Genomic DNA, 19,489 nt, shown 5'->3' with positions numbered 1-19,489 from the left:
CTTATCGTACAATGAATGGACATGACCTCGATAATATTTTATAATGTGTTCATTTGAATGTTTGTTTACATATATAACATATATGAACAGTATTTTAGTCAGTCATGCCATAAGCAATGCTTACAAACAGTGTGTACTGCAGTAGGTTAGGAAAAAATATATATTTTCCAAACTATGATTATTTAAAATGCTGTTGTATTTAAAATAGTGTAATTGCGTTGTTATGATATACATTACCATTTTGTCATTGGAATTTAAATGGTTTTAAAATGACAATAATATTATAATAATAATATAATAATAATAATTTCTGGGATGATATATCATCCAAAAATAAAATAAAAATAAAATTATCGTGACAGGCCTAGGTGAGACTGTACAGTCTGAAGTTGGGCATTGTTTGGGAAATATCTGTGGAATGAGTTACATTTTAAACATCGTGCAGAAAAATAAGGATAAAGATAAAAAAAACATAATTTGAATTGGATGGCAATATAGGTTTGCATGCTTTGCAATGTGTAATCATAATGATAATGGGATTATTAGGTTAAAATGAGGTTAAAAAGCATGTTTACTAGTAGAGAAGTTAAAATAAATACACATAGAGGGCTTTCATTGTTTGCAATACTCTCAAAAATTAGTAGTGATGTATTTGCTATTTAATTATTAGTTTGCATGCAAAGTTTGCTGGTTCATATTGGGTTGTGTTCAAACCCCAGACAAAGCAGATAGCAGTGTTGTTTACTGTATAAGTTAACTGTTATAAATTGCATAAAAAAGTAAACTTACCTTTTACTCATATTTTAAGCGTGATTCTGTTATTTTAAAAATTAAAAAATAAATATGAAAAAATAAAATTAGATGAAATTAGACTGCCTTTTATTGCATTATTACAATATGTTTACATGTATATATTGCATTATGCTAAATAGTAACTCGTTTATCCATTGTCTTTCACTCTTTCCCGACTCCTCATGTATAGTAGTGAAGTACAGTTGTAGTGTGTGTGTTCGTGTGTGTGTGTGTGTTGAGTTGGCTCAGTGCAGCAGGGGCACGGAGGACAGTGTGTAGCCTGCTGGCACTCTCACCCTGACGACTGTTCACTGATAGAATGTCACTGCACGCCATGGAACACACACTGCCAGGCACACACACACACACACACACACACAGACACAGCTTTCAGTGCTAATGGCTTTGTCAACTGTAAACCAATATATGAGTATTATCCTCTCCACAATGCTCTGGCTTCCATGTGCTGCTCTGCTGTTTGCACACCATTCACTCTCCATTGCACTTCTATTGTTATCAGCAGTTACTGTAAAACACAATAGGGCTGTGTATTACCAGAAACCTAAGTATATGACAATACTACATTTGGCAATATAGGGGCTATTTAATATATTTGGCTGTATTGTGATACTGTAAGCAAAATTATAATAATAAAAAAAAAATCACATTGTAGAAAAATATGTTATATACAGCTCTGGAAAAATTAAGAGACCACTTCAAAATGATCAGTTTCTCTGATTTTGCTATTTATAGATATATGTTTGAGTAAAATGAACATTGTTGTTTTTCCAAATTTGCAGAAAATGAAAAATAGTCAATTGAACAAAAAAAACAAAACAAATATGCAATGCTTTCAGACTTCAAAATAATGCAAAGGGAACAAGTTCATATTCATTCAGAAACAAAAATACTCATATTTTAATATGTGAGTTCAGTAATCAGTATTTGGAAATATAACTATGATTTTTTTAAATCGTTCATGTGTCTTGGCATGCTCTCCACCATAATGCCACCCAAAAGCAGTGTGAAAAACTGGTGGAGAGCATGCCAAGATGCATGAAACCTTTGATTAATCATCAGTTATTGGTTATTCCACCAAATACTGATTTCTCAACTCTTCCTGATAGTGCTGGACGATATGGCCAAAATTTATATCACGATATATTCCTTAATTTCGGTCGATACGATATAATTTCGATATCGATATAAATACTTTGAAGGCCTCAGAAAAACTGCAATGGAAATATGTACACTACTGTTTGAAATTTTAATTTATGTTTTTAAAGCCTCCTCTCTCAAACTTTAGAAATAAAAATTGTTCAAATTAAATTAAGGCTCACTTTTATTGGCATGTAGCAAAATAAAATCATGACATCTCTGTCAAACACAAACCTATAACCTATATACATATCACCAATATAAATAACTTTACATTACAAAAGAGGCAGAGCTTCTTATTCTTTTGTAAACATATTTAACAGATCAAAACAAAAGTGCTTCAACCAGGATAAAGAATGCAAGAAACCTTCATATATATAAAGGGAACATGATATCCCCGTCAAATAAACAAACCTACCAACTATAAATAACTTAGATACAACATAAATTACAAAAGTGTCTCAGATATTGTGTGTAGTGAAACTGCTTGAAGTGGTGGAACAGACCGGACCGGAGCGCAGCCGAGAATTATCGCGGGAGATTCTAGGTGCGGAGCGCGGCCCAGATCCGCTCGGTTAAGGTCGGTTTCGCTTCATCGCGGGAGATTCTAGGTGCGGAGCGGAGCGCAGCCGAGATCCGCTCGGTTAAGGTCGGTTTCGTTTTTTATTGCGAGACATTCTAGGTGCGGAGCGCGACCGAGATCCGCTCGGTTAAGGTCGGTTTCGCTTTATCGCGGGAGATTCTAGGTGCGGACCGGAGCGCGGCTGAGATCCGCTCGGTTAAGGTCTGTTTCGGTTGGTTTCGTTTCATTGCGGAAGATTTTAGGTGCTGAGCGGAGCGCGACTGAGATCCCCTTGGTTAGGGTTGGTTTTGCTTCATCGCGGGACATTTTAGATGCAATGCAGAGTGGTGCTCAGCCGACCCATGATTACGTCATTGCGCACTGACGTAGCCTGGATACGGAGGCTGATTGTGTAAATAATACTTATCGATATAGCGCAACAATGATATCACCGTTATTGAAACATTTCTTATCGCGATAAATACCGATATCGAAATATTGTCCAGGCCTACTTCCTGAGTTATAACATAAGCATTGTAAGCCTATTGGAATAACCAAATCTTTTTGAATAACGTTTTAAAAATTTAAAAAGTTGCATTTAAATAATGGAGGTAGAATTGCAGTATATTGGAAAAAATCGTGATTGAAAGTTGTCTGTTTTGCCATTGAAACCTATGGGGATGGGTGGGGTTACACAGCTTTCTGTAACCGAACAGCAGGGGGCGCCCGACCTGTGGTGGCTTCACTTTTGAGAGACGATGCTCTGTCCAGCTACACACAGTCTATGGTCAGACTGATGGTTTAATAGAGTAATACTACTATTTTGAGACTATTTGATAATTAAAAATGGATTCTGCCCAGCCCTCAGTATTTTAGTATTGATATTTTTAATACATTTTTGATACCCCCACCATATTTGTTCAGGCATTAACTGTAAGTTAACAGAAATTAACAGAAAATACAGAGGAAATACAGAGGATATATTTGAGGAATATACGTCCAGAAATACAGTATATAAACACAAAGAGGATTTGGAAATTAAGCTGAAACTGCACAGATGTCTCTTGAAATCAGAACTAGTGAGAGGGATTAGACTAGTCTCTTGAAAGCATTGAACCATGAGCACAGTCACAATAAAAGATCTCAGGCTTAAACTATGCATTGTACAAATAGTAGCCAGTCTCAGGGGTCTCATGGCTTTTCAGTAGCAGCCCTGCAGTTGACGTCATGGCAGCAGGCAGGCGGTAGAAGAACGTGCACAGTTTTCTTCGCTTCAGGGAGTTCACAGCTAGCTGTGCTCTTCCCACCGTCCCTCAGCTGGCTGGAGTCAGATGGGCCTAAATGGAGTCCTGCAGCAGGCACCGGCTCCAATCTGTGGGCCGGAGTTTATCAATGGAGCCATCAGGGTTTCATGCTGTGATTGTGAATAGCTTGTTAACAGAGCAGCTACGCTTAGAGGGCCGAGATAACAGCGCCATAACTGCAGGAAAATCAGCAGCCTAAAAATCACACACAGGATAATGTGATTGTTGTTGCATCTGTCTTACCTCAGTGGAGGAGCACTGCTTTAGATTTAGCGATTACCATTAAATAAAGGTGTGTGTGTGTTTTTTAAACCATTATTATGTGCCAGGTTTACCTATGTTTAGAGTTTAAATATACAGCTCTGTAAAAAACCCATAAGAGATCACTTAAAAATTATGAGTTTCTTTGATTTTACCAAATTGAAAACCTGTGGAATTACAAATCAAGAGGAAGATGGATGATCACAAACCATCAAACCAAACTGAACTGCTTGAATTTTTGCACCAGGAGTGGCATAAAGTTATCCAAAAGCAGTGTGTAAGACTGGTGGAGGAGAACATGCCAAGATTTATGAAAACTGATTAAAAACCAGGGTTATTCCACCAAATATTGATTTCTGAACTCTTAAAACTTTATGAATATGAACTTGTTTTCTCTTCATCTTTTTTATTATTTCAGCCAACAATGTTCATTTTACTCAAACATATATCTATAAATAGCAAAATCAGACAAACTGACTCAGAAACTGAAAGTGTTTTCCAGAGCTCTATATTTTTACAGTGTGAAACATTTCATAATAGTCATATTTAACTGTGACCATAGTTTGCAAACTGTATTGCTTTTGCTGGATAAATGTGTATTGAGAATAGCATAATACTAATATAATAAATAATAATATAATGGACAGGGTACAGTGCATACTAGAGGCACAATATATGTGGTAAAATCACTCATTGTGAATTGGGTATTCAGGAAGTCGTATGAGAATCATTTTGGTAATAGCAGATTCAAAAAATTAAACATATGACAGGTGTTCAGATCGATGCTTAATGCATTAGTCAGAAATCAGAACACTCATAATATTAACAGCACATCTAATAACAGTGTAACTACTGCTGATGGTTTTGCTATAACAGATGCATTGCAGAATTATAGCTTGTGTATTATATATTTGTTTACGTATTTGTAATCAAAAATTAAAACATATAGAAGTGCATTTATTTACGGACCCGTTGCACATCTACAGAAATAAATTATAAAATCATAATATTATTTTAATATAATATATGTAGTATGTCTCTTCAGTTCAGAGACAGGTATATTCAGCCCCACAGACTGTTAAAGTGGTGAAGTGTTAAAGTGCAGGGGTGTTCTCTGAGACATTAGTGCAGTACTGCATCTGTGTGCGAGGTTAATGGGTTTTCTAATGCGTTTGTTTTTTTTTTTTTTTGTTTTTTCAGGTGTACACGAGTTTCCAGATGACATTTTTACCAAACAGGAGCGAATGGAGGGAGCTGTGGCCCTGCACGTTTTTTGCGTAAGTGTCTCTACAGCTATTGGTGTGTATATGTATAAGTGAGTGCAAAAATAAATCTTTAAACTAACTTTACACTATATATTCATAATTACGATTACCTCCACTCTGGTGTTCCTTCTTGTTTAATGCCTTTAATCAGATAGAGATTTTTAGAATTCTAAAATAGAACCTAATATAGAAAAAGTTCAGTCACTATTAATTAGGGGTGTCACGATTCTCTAAATCCTCGATTCGATTTTATTTCCAATTTTAGGATCACGATTCGATTTGATTCTCGATTTTCTTTTTTTTTTTACGATTTTCTTTTTTTATTTTATTATTGTTTTATATATATATATATATATATATATATATATATATATATATATATATATATATATATATATATATATATACACGTATATAGTACATGAACTTCTTACTGGAGACATGCTCTACTTTGTCATTTTACCTTTAAATATACACATAAGAGTAGCACAGTTTGACAGGGTAGCACAACTCGCGTGCTGCGCCATTTGCGTAGCGTGCTGTGTGGTACCACTTTTTGGTAAATGCACAGCAAATTTCTGGAGTTGGAAAAGCTGGAGTTAAACAAAAATGTGTGAGAGTGTTAAATTGTGTGAGTTTATTCTACAAATTAAACTACAAGTTGAGTTGAGGGGAGCTCTTTGGCGGTGTCGTATTTCAGAGTTTATTCCAAGGTGTTGAGGAGCTTGACTGAACTCTTTAATGGGCGTGTCCAGCAATCCTAGCTTACCATTAGTGTGAAGTCTTGCCCGCCAGGGCTCCTTCCATGGGGTATTCTATGATATTTTATATAGTGTTTGTTTGTCTAGCTGATGTGTTGTTGGCTATAAGAGCAAGTTACCATCTTCTGCACTGTTATGCGTGGCAAAGTGCTGGCAAACAGCAGTGTTTAAAGTATCTTTTTTATAATATTAGTTTAATAACATTTTTTTGCATGAATTGTTAACACTGTAAAGGAGTTTAATTAAAACTAACTCGAGCTGAGGGCTGTATTGTACTATAGATGGGATAAATATTTGAACTCCCACAACAGTTCAGATTTAACTCCTGAACAGGGTAAAAAGGCCAACTCCCAGAAAAGAGTTACTTTAACTCTGTTATAGAGATTATTTAGTGGTCACGCATTTACACTTAAAATGAGTTGATTTTAACTCTCAGGGAGTTTATTCTAAAAAACAGAATTTGTTGTGTAGAAACCAGTATTGCATGTCGAATCTGACACATGTTGTTTGCTTCGATTTAATATAAATACTAATACTAATACAAACAAACTGTGTAAAAAAAAGTCACTAATACATATAGACCATGTAAAAACAAACATTACAAACACAAACAGACCATGTTAAAATAAGTCACTAATACAAATAGACCATGTTAAAATAAGTCACTAATATAAACACGTTGACCATGTCAAAATACGTCTCACATTGACCATCTCAAAATACAGACGATCAAACAGACCTAAAAATTGATCAAATCGTTGACTCAGAAACATGTAAATTTCATGATCCATTAAACTACTACTAAATATAAAGAACACCTATAAACATATATCTATAAACAAATTAAATATACAAATAATATACAGAAACTAGAGGCCCTTATGAAATGAAGTATGTTGTACAAATATAATAGACAGAAAAAACACACTGTGTACCTTATAGAATCACACCCAGCTAAAGCCTCAGTTCTTTAAAGGGGTATCCTCCAAAACTGTACTCCTACTGGAGAGAAAAGAACATTAGCTTTGTTTACTTAACACCAGAGATTTTGGTCTGGTGCCAGATATGTTTTCCCACCAGCTACCAGATAATGGAAAAGGTAGACATGCAGAGAGAAGCATGGGGGAGGATGTGGTGTGGTTTGTGGTCAACTAATTTTCAGAAATTGTCTTTAAAAAATGAAAACCTGACTTTATATGTGTTTATTTGTGTTGTCTGGAAAAGAGCTGAAAAAATATTAAATATGGACTGCTTGTCCGTTCTGAACCTGAGCGTTTGTTAAGGCAGATCTTGCGGTGTCAGTAAAAAAAAAAAGCATGAGTTAGCGTCTCAGTGGTCCTCATATGCCCTCCCACTGCTCTCTGATGTGCTTTATTTGAGATTTGGCTGCCGATTGTGGCTCTCTGCATTTTCATGGTTTTATCTCAATTGGCTTGTCCTTAAGCTCTTACCAGAAATACTATTTACAACAGTGAATGTGGGGCCCCTCAGAAAGAGGCTTAATTTAGCAGTTAGTGTGTGTGTGTGTGTGTGTGTGTGTGTGGGCATTTAGCCAAACCCCCTGGAGCCTCAGGACTGATGACACAAAACTCACATTCGTTTACAGAATACGCAATCGCCTGGGTTCTCCAGTGACTTGCTGCACACTGCTTGTATTGTTTGGTTGGATTTCACTGGTTTTGTCACTTTAGAAGCTGAAAACGACAGGTTTTCAGAGCAGAAAGGAAGAAAGTTTTAGAGAAGCAAGCGAGTTAGGTGTGTTTTTTCGTATTTGTGAGCTGCTCAGTGGAGCTTTCTATGTTTTACAATATTCCCCTCTGTCTTTCAGTCTGTCACTTTGTCTTTTTTGACACCCACACAGTCACACGAAAGGCAGTTTGAAATTTTAAACCAATAGATTTCTTACCCAAACATGCCAGAGGTGAAGGATGCCAATTGGGCTTTGTAAGGATAGAACGGTGTGAAGGATGTGTGCATGAGAATCTGCTGCTGAGGAGCAAATCAAGGTTGTTATCTACAATATTCCTTTCAAAGCAAAACTGGTAGCAACTAATTACAGAATAGTTTTGCGGTACTATTTTTTCATAATTGACAAAAGGCCTTTGAAAAAACAAAAACCCTTATTCATGTAATTGGTTGGTTCATTAGAGCTTTGGACCAAGTTTCTGTAAATAAATAAATAAATCTTAAGCAACTTGATGGGGAATAATTAGGAATGCATTTAGATCTAAATCAACACGTACAGGGGTTGGACAATGAAACTGAAACACCCTTCATTTTAGTGTGGGAGGTTTCATGGCTAAATTGGAGCAGCTTGGTGTCCAATCTTCATTAACTGCACATTATTGCACCAGTAAGAGCAGAGTGTGAAGGTTCAATTAGCAGCAGGGTAAGAGCACGTTTTTGCTCAAAATATTGCAATGCACACAACATTACGGGTGACATACCAGAGTTCAAAAGAGGACAAATTGTCGGTGCACGTCTTGCTGGCGCATCTGTGACCAAGACAGCGAGTCTTTGTGATGTATCAAGAGCCACGGTATCCAGGGTAATGTCAGCATCCCACCAAGAAGGACGAACCACATCCAACAGGATTAACTGTGGACGCTGTAAGAGGAAGCTGTCTGAAAGGGATGTTCGGGTGCTAACTCAGATTCTATCCAAAAAACATAAAACCACGGCTGCTCAAATCACGGCAGAATTCAATGTGAACCTCAACTCTCCTGTTTCCACCAGAACTGTCCGTCACCAAAATAAATTATTGTGGTCAAAAAACAGGTGTTTGAGTTTCATTGTCCAACCCCTGTAGCTGTGTGTGCAGCTTAAAGTCGTTAAATGCATTCATTACAAGGGATGCCCCAGACATTTTTAGACATATAGTGTAGCTTCACAGGATCCAGAAACAGGGAAATACACAGACCACTTTTTTTTTCAGTTCTCACATGCAGCGGAAGCTGAGCTCCTCCACTGTGAGTTGCTGAAAGGGTCTGTGGTGTGTCTGTATTTTCATGCTTCAGGAAACAGCCCTTGCACAAGCTGAAGGTGCTAAAGGACTTAAAATATTTTATAGACTCTTACCATTCAAACTGTTAGGAGTGTGGCCATACACATATTTTCAGATTAGATGAAGTGTTTGATTCTGACTAAGAGATCATGACTCAATTTTCTATTAACACACTAAACAGCACTTCCTTAAAACATCTTATCAGGTAGATAATTGTTTGAGTGGTAGAGTGAGCATCTTATTGAGCATTCTCTCTTCATGTGTACATGATCTGAACATTAGTATGTTTTAGAGAAAGTGGGCCCACATTGGGTTGATCATGCCAACACTCTACAAAATGATAATTATGGACATTTCCACACATCAAAGTCTAGCATGTAGAGCTGCAACTAATGATTATTTTGGTAGTCGACTAATCTAATAATAGTTTTTTCGATTATACATACGACATTTTATCATGGAAGTGAGCTTTTGATTTGTAGAAGAGCATGCATCTAATGTCAGCATGTTGTCTGCTTGCTGGGTTATCATTCAGAGATTGGTTTGTTCTGAGATCAAAAAGGTGGTAGGTGTCAAATCACCCGTAAAGCATTTTAACACCTGCACTTTTTACTACAGTTAAATGCAACTTCGGTTTGTTGACTCTTGGAGCAAATCACTTGAGCAGGTGTGAAACCCATAATCTTACTCTGATGCAGAAAACCAAAACAACTGCCTGAAACCTCTGAGAGGATGTGGTCTCGGTGAGGCCACAAACAAACTTTGATCCAACCCAACTATCAGATGAACTCTGAGCTGGTTTGAGCTAAATAGTATTCTGCAGGTGTTGTTTATTCTGCTATATTGCCCACATAATTACTGCAGGATTAAATAAATGCCATCTCAACCTCAACCAATGCTCCATGTTAAACTGCTATCTGAAATATACACTAGTCCAGAACACTCCCTTCATAAAGTTTTAAGAGTTTAGAATAAATCAATATTTGTTTTTAATCACAGTTTTCATGCATCTTGCATTGGCTCCTCCACCAGTCTTACACACTGCTTTTGGATAACTTTATGCCACTCCTATTGAAAAAAAATCCAGATAGCTCTGGCCAATAAGCATAGAGAATGGTCTTACATGGTGTGTTGTGATGCATTTTGGTGCACTTTGGTGTTTTTTCTGTATGTGAAGCAATCCAAACCATATGGTAAAAACGATCCAGTTTTAAAAGTTAATTACCTAAAACTATAACAAACTATAGGGATGATAGTCAAAATGAGGCCAAAATATAACAATCCTAAAAAGTAATAAGCAAGTTAAGTAAAGGAGAAAGCCAAGTGTGTGTGTATACAAAGCATAAACTATATCATATACAATTTTAGATCTAGTTTTGATCCTGGAATGGTGATTTCCACGAAAGAAAGCAAAGTGAGAAACCCTTAGAAGAACAGAGGGGCATATGAGTAGTATTATATCAGTGCACAGGCAGTGTTGTGTGTGTGTGTGTGTGTGTGTGTGTGTTCAGTTGTTAGAGATAAGAAAAAAAGAGGCAGTACTATATGTTCTGTCTGAAATCCTCTGCGGGAATGATGTGACACTGCTATTGCTTTGTGCTGTTTAATTAGTTGCTTGTGTAAGCAGCTCAGAGAGAGGGGGGATAGTGAAAGATTTAGAGTGAGTCCTCTCTAAAAGTCCCCTCGGCTACTTTTCCATACTTTATTTCTCTTCAGGAGGTGCACTGCCCCAGCACTGTCCTGTCAGGTCTGCAGTGGAGAGCACGGTTACATAATTGGAACATTGTGTTTTTGTGTGTGTGTTTGTGTGCATGAGTGGATCAGTGATTGGTGAAGGGTCTTGGAGGGAAGCGGTTGTTGGACAGGTCTCGGGTGATACCCAAATACCACGTGTCATCGCCTGTGTTAATGTTTGGGTGAGTGTGTGTAGAGGAGTGTAGCCCTGCGCTGAAGTGTAAAGCATCTGACCACCATGTCGGTTTTAGTACTGACTGTGTTTGTGTATAAGAGCATGTTATGATAGTTGGTAAAGTAATGGATCCATGAGAAATGTACACTATTTTCTCTACTTTACCCCAAATGTAGTCATCAGTCTACATTCAGTCAAGGCAAGTTTATTTATATACAGTTCATATATATATACACATAGACTATACATTGTTGTATATATGGAAAATGTTCCATAAAAATGTTTCTGTTGCGTTCCACGTGCATTATACACTACTTCTGTATGTATAGCTCAGTAAATATTGCCTGTACCAGTCGTTTGGTATGAATGATTGACCGGTATCACCATGGTAAGATTCAAAGATCTCTTTCTTTTCTCCTTCCGAAAAAAAAAATGGTGGATGCATGGTAGTCTGCTAGATCTAAAAAGATCTCAGAGCAAATGATAAGCAATTCCATTGACTAAAAAAAAAATAAATAAATTACAAGATCATAAAGAAGTCTTCAATAACCCTAAATTGTCATTACAGGAACTTATTCCACAGTTGCTCTTAAAGTAAAGCATCTACTATAATACATTGCCATTTAGAGCATTTATTTGCAGAAAATGAGAAATGACTGAGATAAAAAAAAGATGCGCGTTTTCGGACCTCAAATAATGCAAAGAAAACAAGTTTAAGTTTAAGTGTTCAAAAATCAATATTTGGTGCAATAACCCTGGTTTTTTATCACAGTTTTCATGCATCTTGTCACGTTCTCCTCCACCTGTCTTACACACTGCTTTGGGATAACTTTATGCCACTCCTGGTGCAAAAATTCAAGCAGTTCAGCTTGGTTTGATGGCTTGTGATCATCCATCTTTCTCTTGATTATATTCCAGAGGCTTCCACTTTAGTAAAATCAAAGAAGCTCTTCATTTTTCCAGAGCTGTACATCACTAAGATGTAGTGACTCAAAGTTTTCTCTACCAGAAAAATGAGCAGAACATTAAAAGGTTAAATGCTTAGTGCTGCCTGTTACACATGCATTTCTGGACAAGCTGAAAGAGATTCAGAACCATCGCTTAAAGTGAGGGAAGAAGTATGTGGACTGTTTTGGTAGAGTAATTTAACAGGATTTAACACATATTTGACTCGGGTCACACAGTATTACTTAGGGTAGATTTGTTACATAACGTTGCTTTAAATGTTTTTAGGAATGTGACTACTTTTGCCCATTTTTTGTAACAGTATGACATTGAGTTGCACAGTTCTAAAAGGTAGGGAATGTGTTCCACCATTGCTTACCTACAGTATATTAGCTTCCTAGCTCCAGAAGCAAATCGGTTCACAATTAAGGTTTGGTGAATACAATATTTAATGTCATTTCTGTGAACCCCATGCACTGCAGATTTTGGGTTAGAAGCAGAAAATTTGAGCCAAGAAAACAAGATAAAATGTGCATTGCAAGGATGGAAAACCCTGGCCTATGAGCGTGCATGTTTCCATCACCGTGTACAGAGAAAAATACAGCCACACACACCGAGATATTCACACCCTACTGACCACAGTGTGTTACGACAAGCAGATGTTGGGATAGCTAATCCCCTACACATACACACACAGACATGCAGCGAGTGCCGGCTGCCACAGTGCTTGTGATATAAGGACACATTCTCAGAACCGGCTGAAGCCATCTCATCGGTAGCGAATGCCATTGGTGGAGAGCCGAGTGTAAACAGGGTGAACGCTTAGAGTCTACATTAAGCTTTTTGACCCGACATTAACATGTGCTGGAGAGATTAGATTGTTCATTAACCTATAGAAAACACAGCACACTGTTACAGAATTCAGCCAGTCCTTTCTATACAGGCCAGAGAGCCTTTCTTTACTTGTTATGTAATAATTCCATGAATTGAAGAGCGTCTCATCAGGAGCAGCAGTCTGTTGCTGAATGTGCTTGGCACACATCCGCATGTCATCAAGCTGCTTTTTTTCCACATTGGGCAACATTTCTCTTTGGACGCTGTCTCCTCACAGACCCCACAACAAACTGTGCATATGTCCTGTAATATGGCTTGTGAATGTGTTGATCTGTGCATTTATAGATGCTATAATTACTTACGTTTGGAGTCTTGGATAACTCTTGACAGTAATGCTAAGGTTTGCTACCAAAACGTGCTGGTAGTGCATGTTTTAGGTAAGAATGCTTTGAGTATTTGGAAAACTAATTTAAAAATATTCAAATTGAAATAAGAGAAAAGTCCAAAAACAGAACAATGACACATTTATCTGATGTCATGTTGAATCGTTTCCTCCAACATTATTATGTTTATAATTAGCCTCCTCTCCGGCAGGTTTAAGTTCATTTTTTTACGCTCTGAATTAAAAGCCTTTAGCATCACACATTCAGTATAAGTGTACTAACTCTTTACAAATATGCTATCTGCTGATAGATAGACAAGCTGTACAGGGTTGGCTAGCTAATCTAACTGAGCCTTAGCATGTTTGACTGTTTGACGGGCTGTTTTTTTTTCTTTTTGTAAATATAACTCACTAAATCTGACCACACAGCTGAGGTAATGTATGACCAAATTTGCTCTGCTTAAGCCCTATCCGGACGGGATTAGTTTTTCAGGGGGAGTGTCTGTGAAAAATATTTCACACTTCTACTTATTCAGGGATAAAACTCTTGCATCCAGCTGCAATTGAAAAAAAAAGGAAGACCAGTGAATTTTTTATGCCTTCATCAGTCATGTGACATCGTGTTCAGTAGCTCCTCCATTTCTGCTTACTGTTGTGTTTACATGGATCTCCGTGGGAACTCGCGTCCAAAGTGTAATTGCGGTGTGTGGCAATGGACAAATAAATTCTAAAACTCTATAATTCTATATGAGTCCAGATGGGACTAAAATTACCTTACGACCAAGGACTTCAGTGAAAATCAGTAGATAATCCAGCCTGTAATTTTCTCAGAGGATGTCTGATAAAAACACATATATGGTTGTTCTGGACGGAAATAAAATTACAGAGAGACTAATCCCATCCAGATAGGGCTTTAGATGAATTTATAATTAAAGTAGTACATTAGAACTTACAACCATCATAATCTTTCAGAATTGGGAATAAAAAACACAACACCGTTTTTTTTTGTTTTGGTGGTGTTTGCTATGTATTACTATGTCTATTGTTCATTAAAATAATAATTCAAAGTAAAAAAAAAACATAGACAACAGTCAGCAGACAGACGTTCATTGCTATCTTGAAGCATGCGTACACTCCCGCTCGTTACACACACAAGTACGCGCAGCAGTGTGCGAACCCAACTTTTGTCATACATGATTTGCCTCTGCCGACAAGCACAGGAGCACTGAACTGTTAAAATATCAATCCACCAAAGTCAGAGCACACCTGGGGCAGTGTTATTTTGTCTGCTGGAATAATAACATATGTAATAGTAGATTTGGCATTTCGCATCATTTTGTGCAAGGCGAGTTCAAGGACTTAAACAACACAATCACACTTAGAGCTAAACTGAGTCAACATAAAGTCAAACTTTTGTCACACGGTTTGTGTTTCGATATACAATTGTGTCAAACTGTTTGCTACAGATAAAGTAAACAGCTTTTAACGGTCAGAATCTCCATTTTGACTAATGACATGTTAGCATATTGTAGCATGATGGCATTAGCCAGAACTAGTCTGGATTACTTTACCTTTCTCAAAAACTCACTGCCTGGCTGAAGCACTGACAGAAGAACACGAGATGCATCTGATAACACATCCTGATGATTGTATCTGTATACTTATTGGCACATTTAAATATCAGATACAAGCAAATGCCAGTACCAAATAAAGTATCCTCATACACCATGCTTATTTGCCAACAAAGAACAATACAGATCAGATATGGGTCATTATAGAACAGAAATCAGTGGAAATGGCTCATTTAAGGTTTGTAGATAGTTCGGTGTGTAAGTATGCAGCAGGCATATGGTCAGTGTGGTATATGTGATGGGTGTGTGATGCATGTGGAAAAAATGAGACCAGCATGAAGTGGTTAACCTAAAGGTACAAACAAGCTGAGCTGACCTATAAACAAACAACCACTACATGTTCTCAAGTAGAAGAAATGGGTGGAAATACCCTCAGCACAATCATATACATGTTTGTTAGCTTTAACCTAAACACAGAACTATAATAGCTGTTCACTTGTACATCCACTTTACATTGTACTGTGATCTTTAAAAGCATGTTATATATTGTAACATAATAATAATAATTATTGTTATTATTATAGTATTTACAAAATGGCCTAATTAAAATGTCAGAAGAAAATCTGTAAACAAAACTGTATAAAATGTTGTAACTTTAAATTAATTTTTAAAGCACAATTTTTATTTTATTTATATAATACAAATACTCTATAGAAGAATTCTGAAGTTTAAATAGAATTAAATAATTGATCTGTTAAATGTTCACACAAAAAAAAACATAGACAACAGTCAGCAGTCAGACGTTCATTGCTATCTTGGAGCATGCATAAACTCCTGCTCGTCATACACACAAGGACGCGCAGCAGTGTGCAAATCCAACTTTTAAAATAACATGCCGTGGAAATTCCCTTAGCACAATCATATACATGTGTGTGTAGTTTTAACCTAAACACAGAGCTGTACATTCACTTTACATTGTATTGTGATCTTTAAAAGCATGTTATATATGTAAGACAATAATAATATTTTTATTAAGGTACAGTATTTACATAATTGCCTGATTAACATGTCAGAACAAAACATGTAAAACAAAACTGTAGAAAATGCTGCAACTTTAAATTGATTTTTAAAGTACCATTTTTATATTATTTATATTATACAAATAATCTATAGAAAAATTCTGAAGTTTAAATAGAATTTAATAATTGATCTGTTAGATGTTCACACATGTAGCTGGCATTTTCAAATAATTAAAAGTAAAATGCCAAAAAGTAAATACAGGGTTTTTTATATATCCTGCACGTTTCACTCTCCTTATTTAAGTCTTTTTCATTGGCTTTTTTGTCTTATAAACATAACTAAGCCAGTTGAAATGTAGGATTAGTCAACTTTTATCAGGACATCTCGCTTGTTTCCGTAAGTGAGAGCTGTTGAAACAAATTGAAAAAAGAGATGGTTGACTGTGTTTACTGTGGGTGTGATTTTTTCACAGACCACCATGGTAAATAGTAAGAATGTGAACATGTAAAGATTGCTGATTTTAATGTGGAACCAAAGTTTGCAGCTGGAAACTGGTTCTGGAAGGTTGTGCAGCAACTAAATGGACTCACAGCATTTCTTGTCCTCACTTACAGGTCTTATTCCATTGTTTTTTCATTAATTTTTACATTTTTTAGTTGTGGTCTCTAGTATCAATGAATGCCATGTGAGCCGTTTTTTTTTTTTTTTGTGAAAAAAAGTGCTCAAGTGTTTCTATTTAGCCCTGCTTTAAATCACTGTATTAGAGTCTCTGAAGAAAGACAGGATTTGGCGTGCATATACAACTCGGAGAGACCTTTAGTACTTCACAAAGAACAGGACAAAGACAGAAATATAATAGTCATCATATCATAGTATTACGATTATCAGGCAGTTAATACAAAATGATTAAAAAACAACATTTAGAACCTCAAACCATCATAAACTTTTAGAACTGGAAAAAAAAACAACAACATTGTTTTGTTAGGTTTTTTGTTGGTAGTGTTTTTAACATAAGATAATTGCTTTGTCTATTATATATTTAAATAATCATTAATTAATCACAATTAAACAGTGACCTTAAAATTGTGCTGTAATAGAAACCCAGTCATGTAGCTGACAACACAGATCACAACCAGTTAAAACTAAATACATCTGAATATTTCTGAGCTATATTATTGTGCTCATACTACAGATTAGAGCTAAATGAGAGCTAAATCACATCTACATACATAACAAACAAATTAAATTACAGTATTCTAAATGAAGTATTCTAAGGATACAGGTGAGTATTGTCATAAAATCCTGCCTTAAACTGCAAGCTCTTAGAAACATACTCAGCTATAGTGAGCTCAAACTTTAGGCAAGATTAGTGCTCAAAATGGAGAAATATTATTATTAATTGTGTGCTTTTTTCCACACAATATCAAAATAATTTTGAAGCATGAAGTCCTATCTTACACCCTGCACAAGGTGCGTTGCGAGGCTTTTTGCTATCTTACAATCCACAACAGTATATTTTTGTATGTGTTAGCAATGTAGCTAACTAATATATCTACGCTTTTGGGTGTGGTGGTCTGGAAGTGAGTTGAATTCAGGTAAATTTCGGGTATATTGCTATCTAGGCAACAGAAAGCACAGGTGCACCACTGAAAAAAAAAGCATAGCCAACAGTCAGGCCTTCATTGCTATCTTGGAGCACGTGTACACCACCGTTCGTTATATGCACACAAGGACGCACAGCAGTAACAAAGAGAATACTGGATAAAACAACACTGCTGTTCCCATGAATTTTCTGCTCAAGCACTTTCACAGGTGAGTTTCCACTGATGAGAAGTGCAGGAGCATAGCACTGTTAAAATACCAATCCGCCAAAGTAAGGAATGGCAAGTGACACACTGATTGGTTTATTTAACATTACACCCAAAACACATCCATAATTAATTAAGAGAATTAGTACAAGTACGCAAGGCATACTTTTCCCGTTGTTACGATAGCAAAGACACAAAGACATGCCCTAAATCAAGCTGCATGGTGCATATCTAACAGCGCATCTACAGGTGAATGCTAATGGATACAGTATTGTAACATTTCGACTAACCAAAAATGTCTGTGTGCTTTATAAAGGCCATGTACATGTTTTATGCCCTGGCTCTGGTGTGTGATGACTACTTTGTGCCCTCCCTGGAGAAGATTTGTGAGGTAAGCTACCGATGAAGCCTCCAGTTGTGTTAGCATCATACTTAACATTTTATTACACTCTGTAGACAGCTGAGGAAATGTTATTCTCTTCCTCTTCCTCTCTTAATCTCTCTCTCTCTCTCTCTCTCTCTGTGCATGTGTTCCAGCGCCTGCACCTCAGTGAAGATGTCGCTGGAGCAACATTCATGGCAGCCGGCAGCTCAGCTCCTGAACTCTTCACCTCTGTCATAGGTAAAGTCTGCTGCTGTCTCTCTTCCACAGCATCATTCACAGCCTCCTGCTTTAAGTGGCTTCGAGACAGGAGGCACCTTGTGACTTTTACTGTGCTGTAACTCCCATCTGCAGGAGTGTTCATCACCAAAGGAGATGTGGGAGTGGGAACAATCGTGGGTTCTGCTGTTTTCAACATCCTCTGCATTATTGGAGTGTGTGGAATCTTTGCCGGACAGGTACATACTATAATATTCATTATTGTGTATTTTGCCTGCCAAAAGTCTGAGGATAAATCATTTATAAGCTACCAGGGTTCAATTCCTCACTCCTATGGATTGGGAAATGTACCAGAATGAAATTTTTCATGTCTTTGGGATGCATTAGATCTGTGGTAAAAGGTAAAATGGTAAGCTTTATTTTTTGGACTACTAAATAACTTTACATACTAAAGAAAACATTAGAATGTCAAACTGTATTTTCATTCGCATAGTTGATCTGATATACTATAGGCCTTAAACACTATTGAAATCTTTAAAACTAAAATCTGGCATAAACAAAACGGGCCAATTCCAGCTGGTTTTGTAAAAGTCTTGACACAATATATATTGGGGTGTCATGATTCTCTAAATCCTCGATTCGATTTTATTTCCGATTTTTTTTTTACAGCAGAGAGGCCTATGCCAGTTTTAGATTAGTCAGTCATTGGTTTAATTAATCAAATTTACAATATCTTATTTCAAAAGGTGGGCTTGATATAAGTGATGCAAAGTGATACAAGTGATCTGTAATACACCCCATTAGGCACTAATGGTCAAATTTAAATAATTTAATTAAGATATATTTGTAATGCCATCTAGTGGCTTTTTTTGGTAGCAGCAGTGTGCACATAACAAAATAAATAATAAAAAAAAATACAGGAACAGTCATGTAAAAAAATAATAGAACAATTAGAGCTTTAACAAACTGAACTCTATCCTACTATAACAGTTAAACATGACCACAACATTTGCGTAGCGTGCTGCGCCATTTGCGTAGTGCGCTGCGTCGTTTGCGCGAGGGATCGTCGATCCTCTTTTTGACTTCGATGCTCGAGACCATGACTATTTCGATGAAATATCACCCCTAATATATATATATATATTTATATATCGTTACTGTCCAATGAAAAACAAGTATCTCCAAAACAGCAACTTTACAGGAGAGAGAGAGAGAAAAAAAGCTTCTAAACTTTCAATGTTCATCAAGATTTTTTTTCACTCTGTCCCTTACACAGTGGGGACACAAGGGACAGTTTGTCTGTTCACATTAT

The 19,489-nt window shown here is 36.6% G+C and overlaps 1 protein-coding gene across 1 annotated transcript in view; it reads left to right on the top strand.

Annotated features, from left to right (window-relative positions):
- Positions 1–19,489, top strand: part of slc24a3 (solute carrier family 24 member 3) — a 114,403-nt gene that overhangs the window by 77,389 nt on the left and 17,525 nt on the right. The window contains exons 3-6 of the mRNA XM_007252227.4: positions 5,278–5,354; positions 17,893–17,967; positions 18,114–18,198; positions 18,313–18,416. Of these exons, the coding sequence (XP_007252289.3) occupies positions 5,278–5,354; positions 17,893–17,967; positions 18,114–18,198; positions 18,313–18,416 (341 nt within the window). The remainder of the gene's footprint in view (positions 1–5,277; positions 5,355–17,892; positions 17,968–18,113; positions 18,199–18,312; positions 18,417–19,489) is intronic.

Source organism: Astyanax mexicanus, chromosome 7 (assembly GCF_023375975.1).
Source record: "Astyanax mexicanus isolate ESR-SI-001 chromosome 7, AstMex3_surface, whole genome shotgun sequence".
Classification (NCBI taxonomy): Eukaryota; Metazoa; Chordata; class Actinopteri; order Characiformes; family Acestrorhamphidae; genus Astyanax; species Astyanax mexicanus.
Note: the sequence above shows the minus strand (reverse complement) of the source record. Positions and strands in the feature narration are given on the sequence as shown.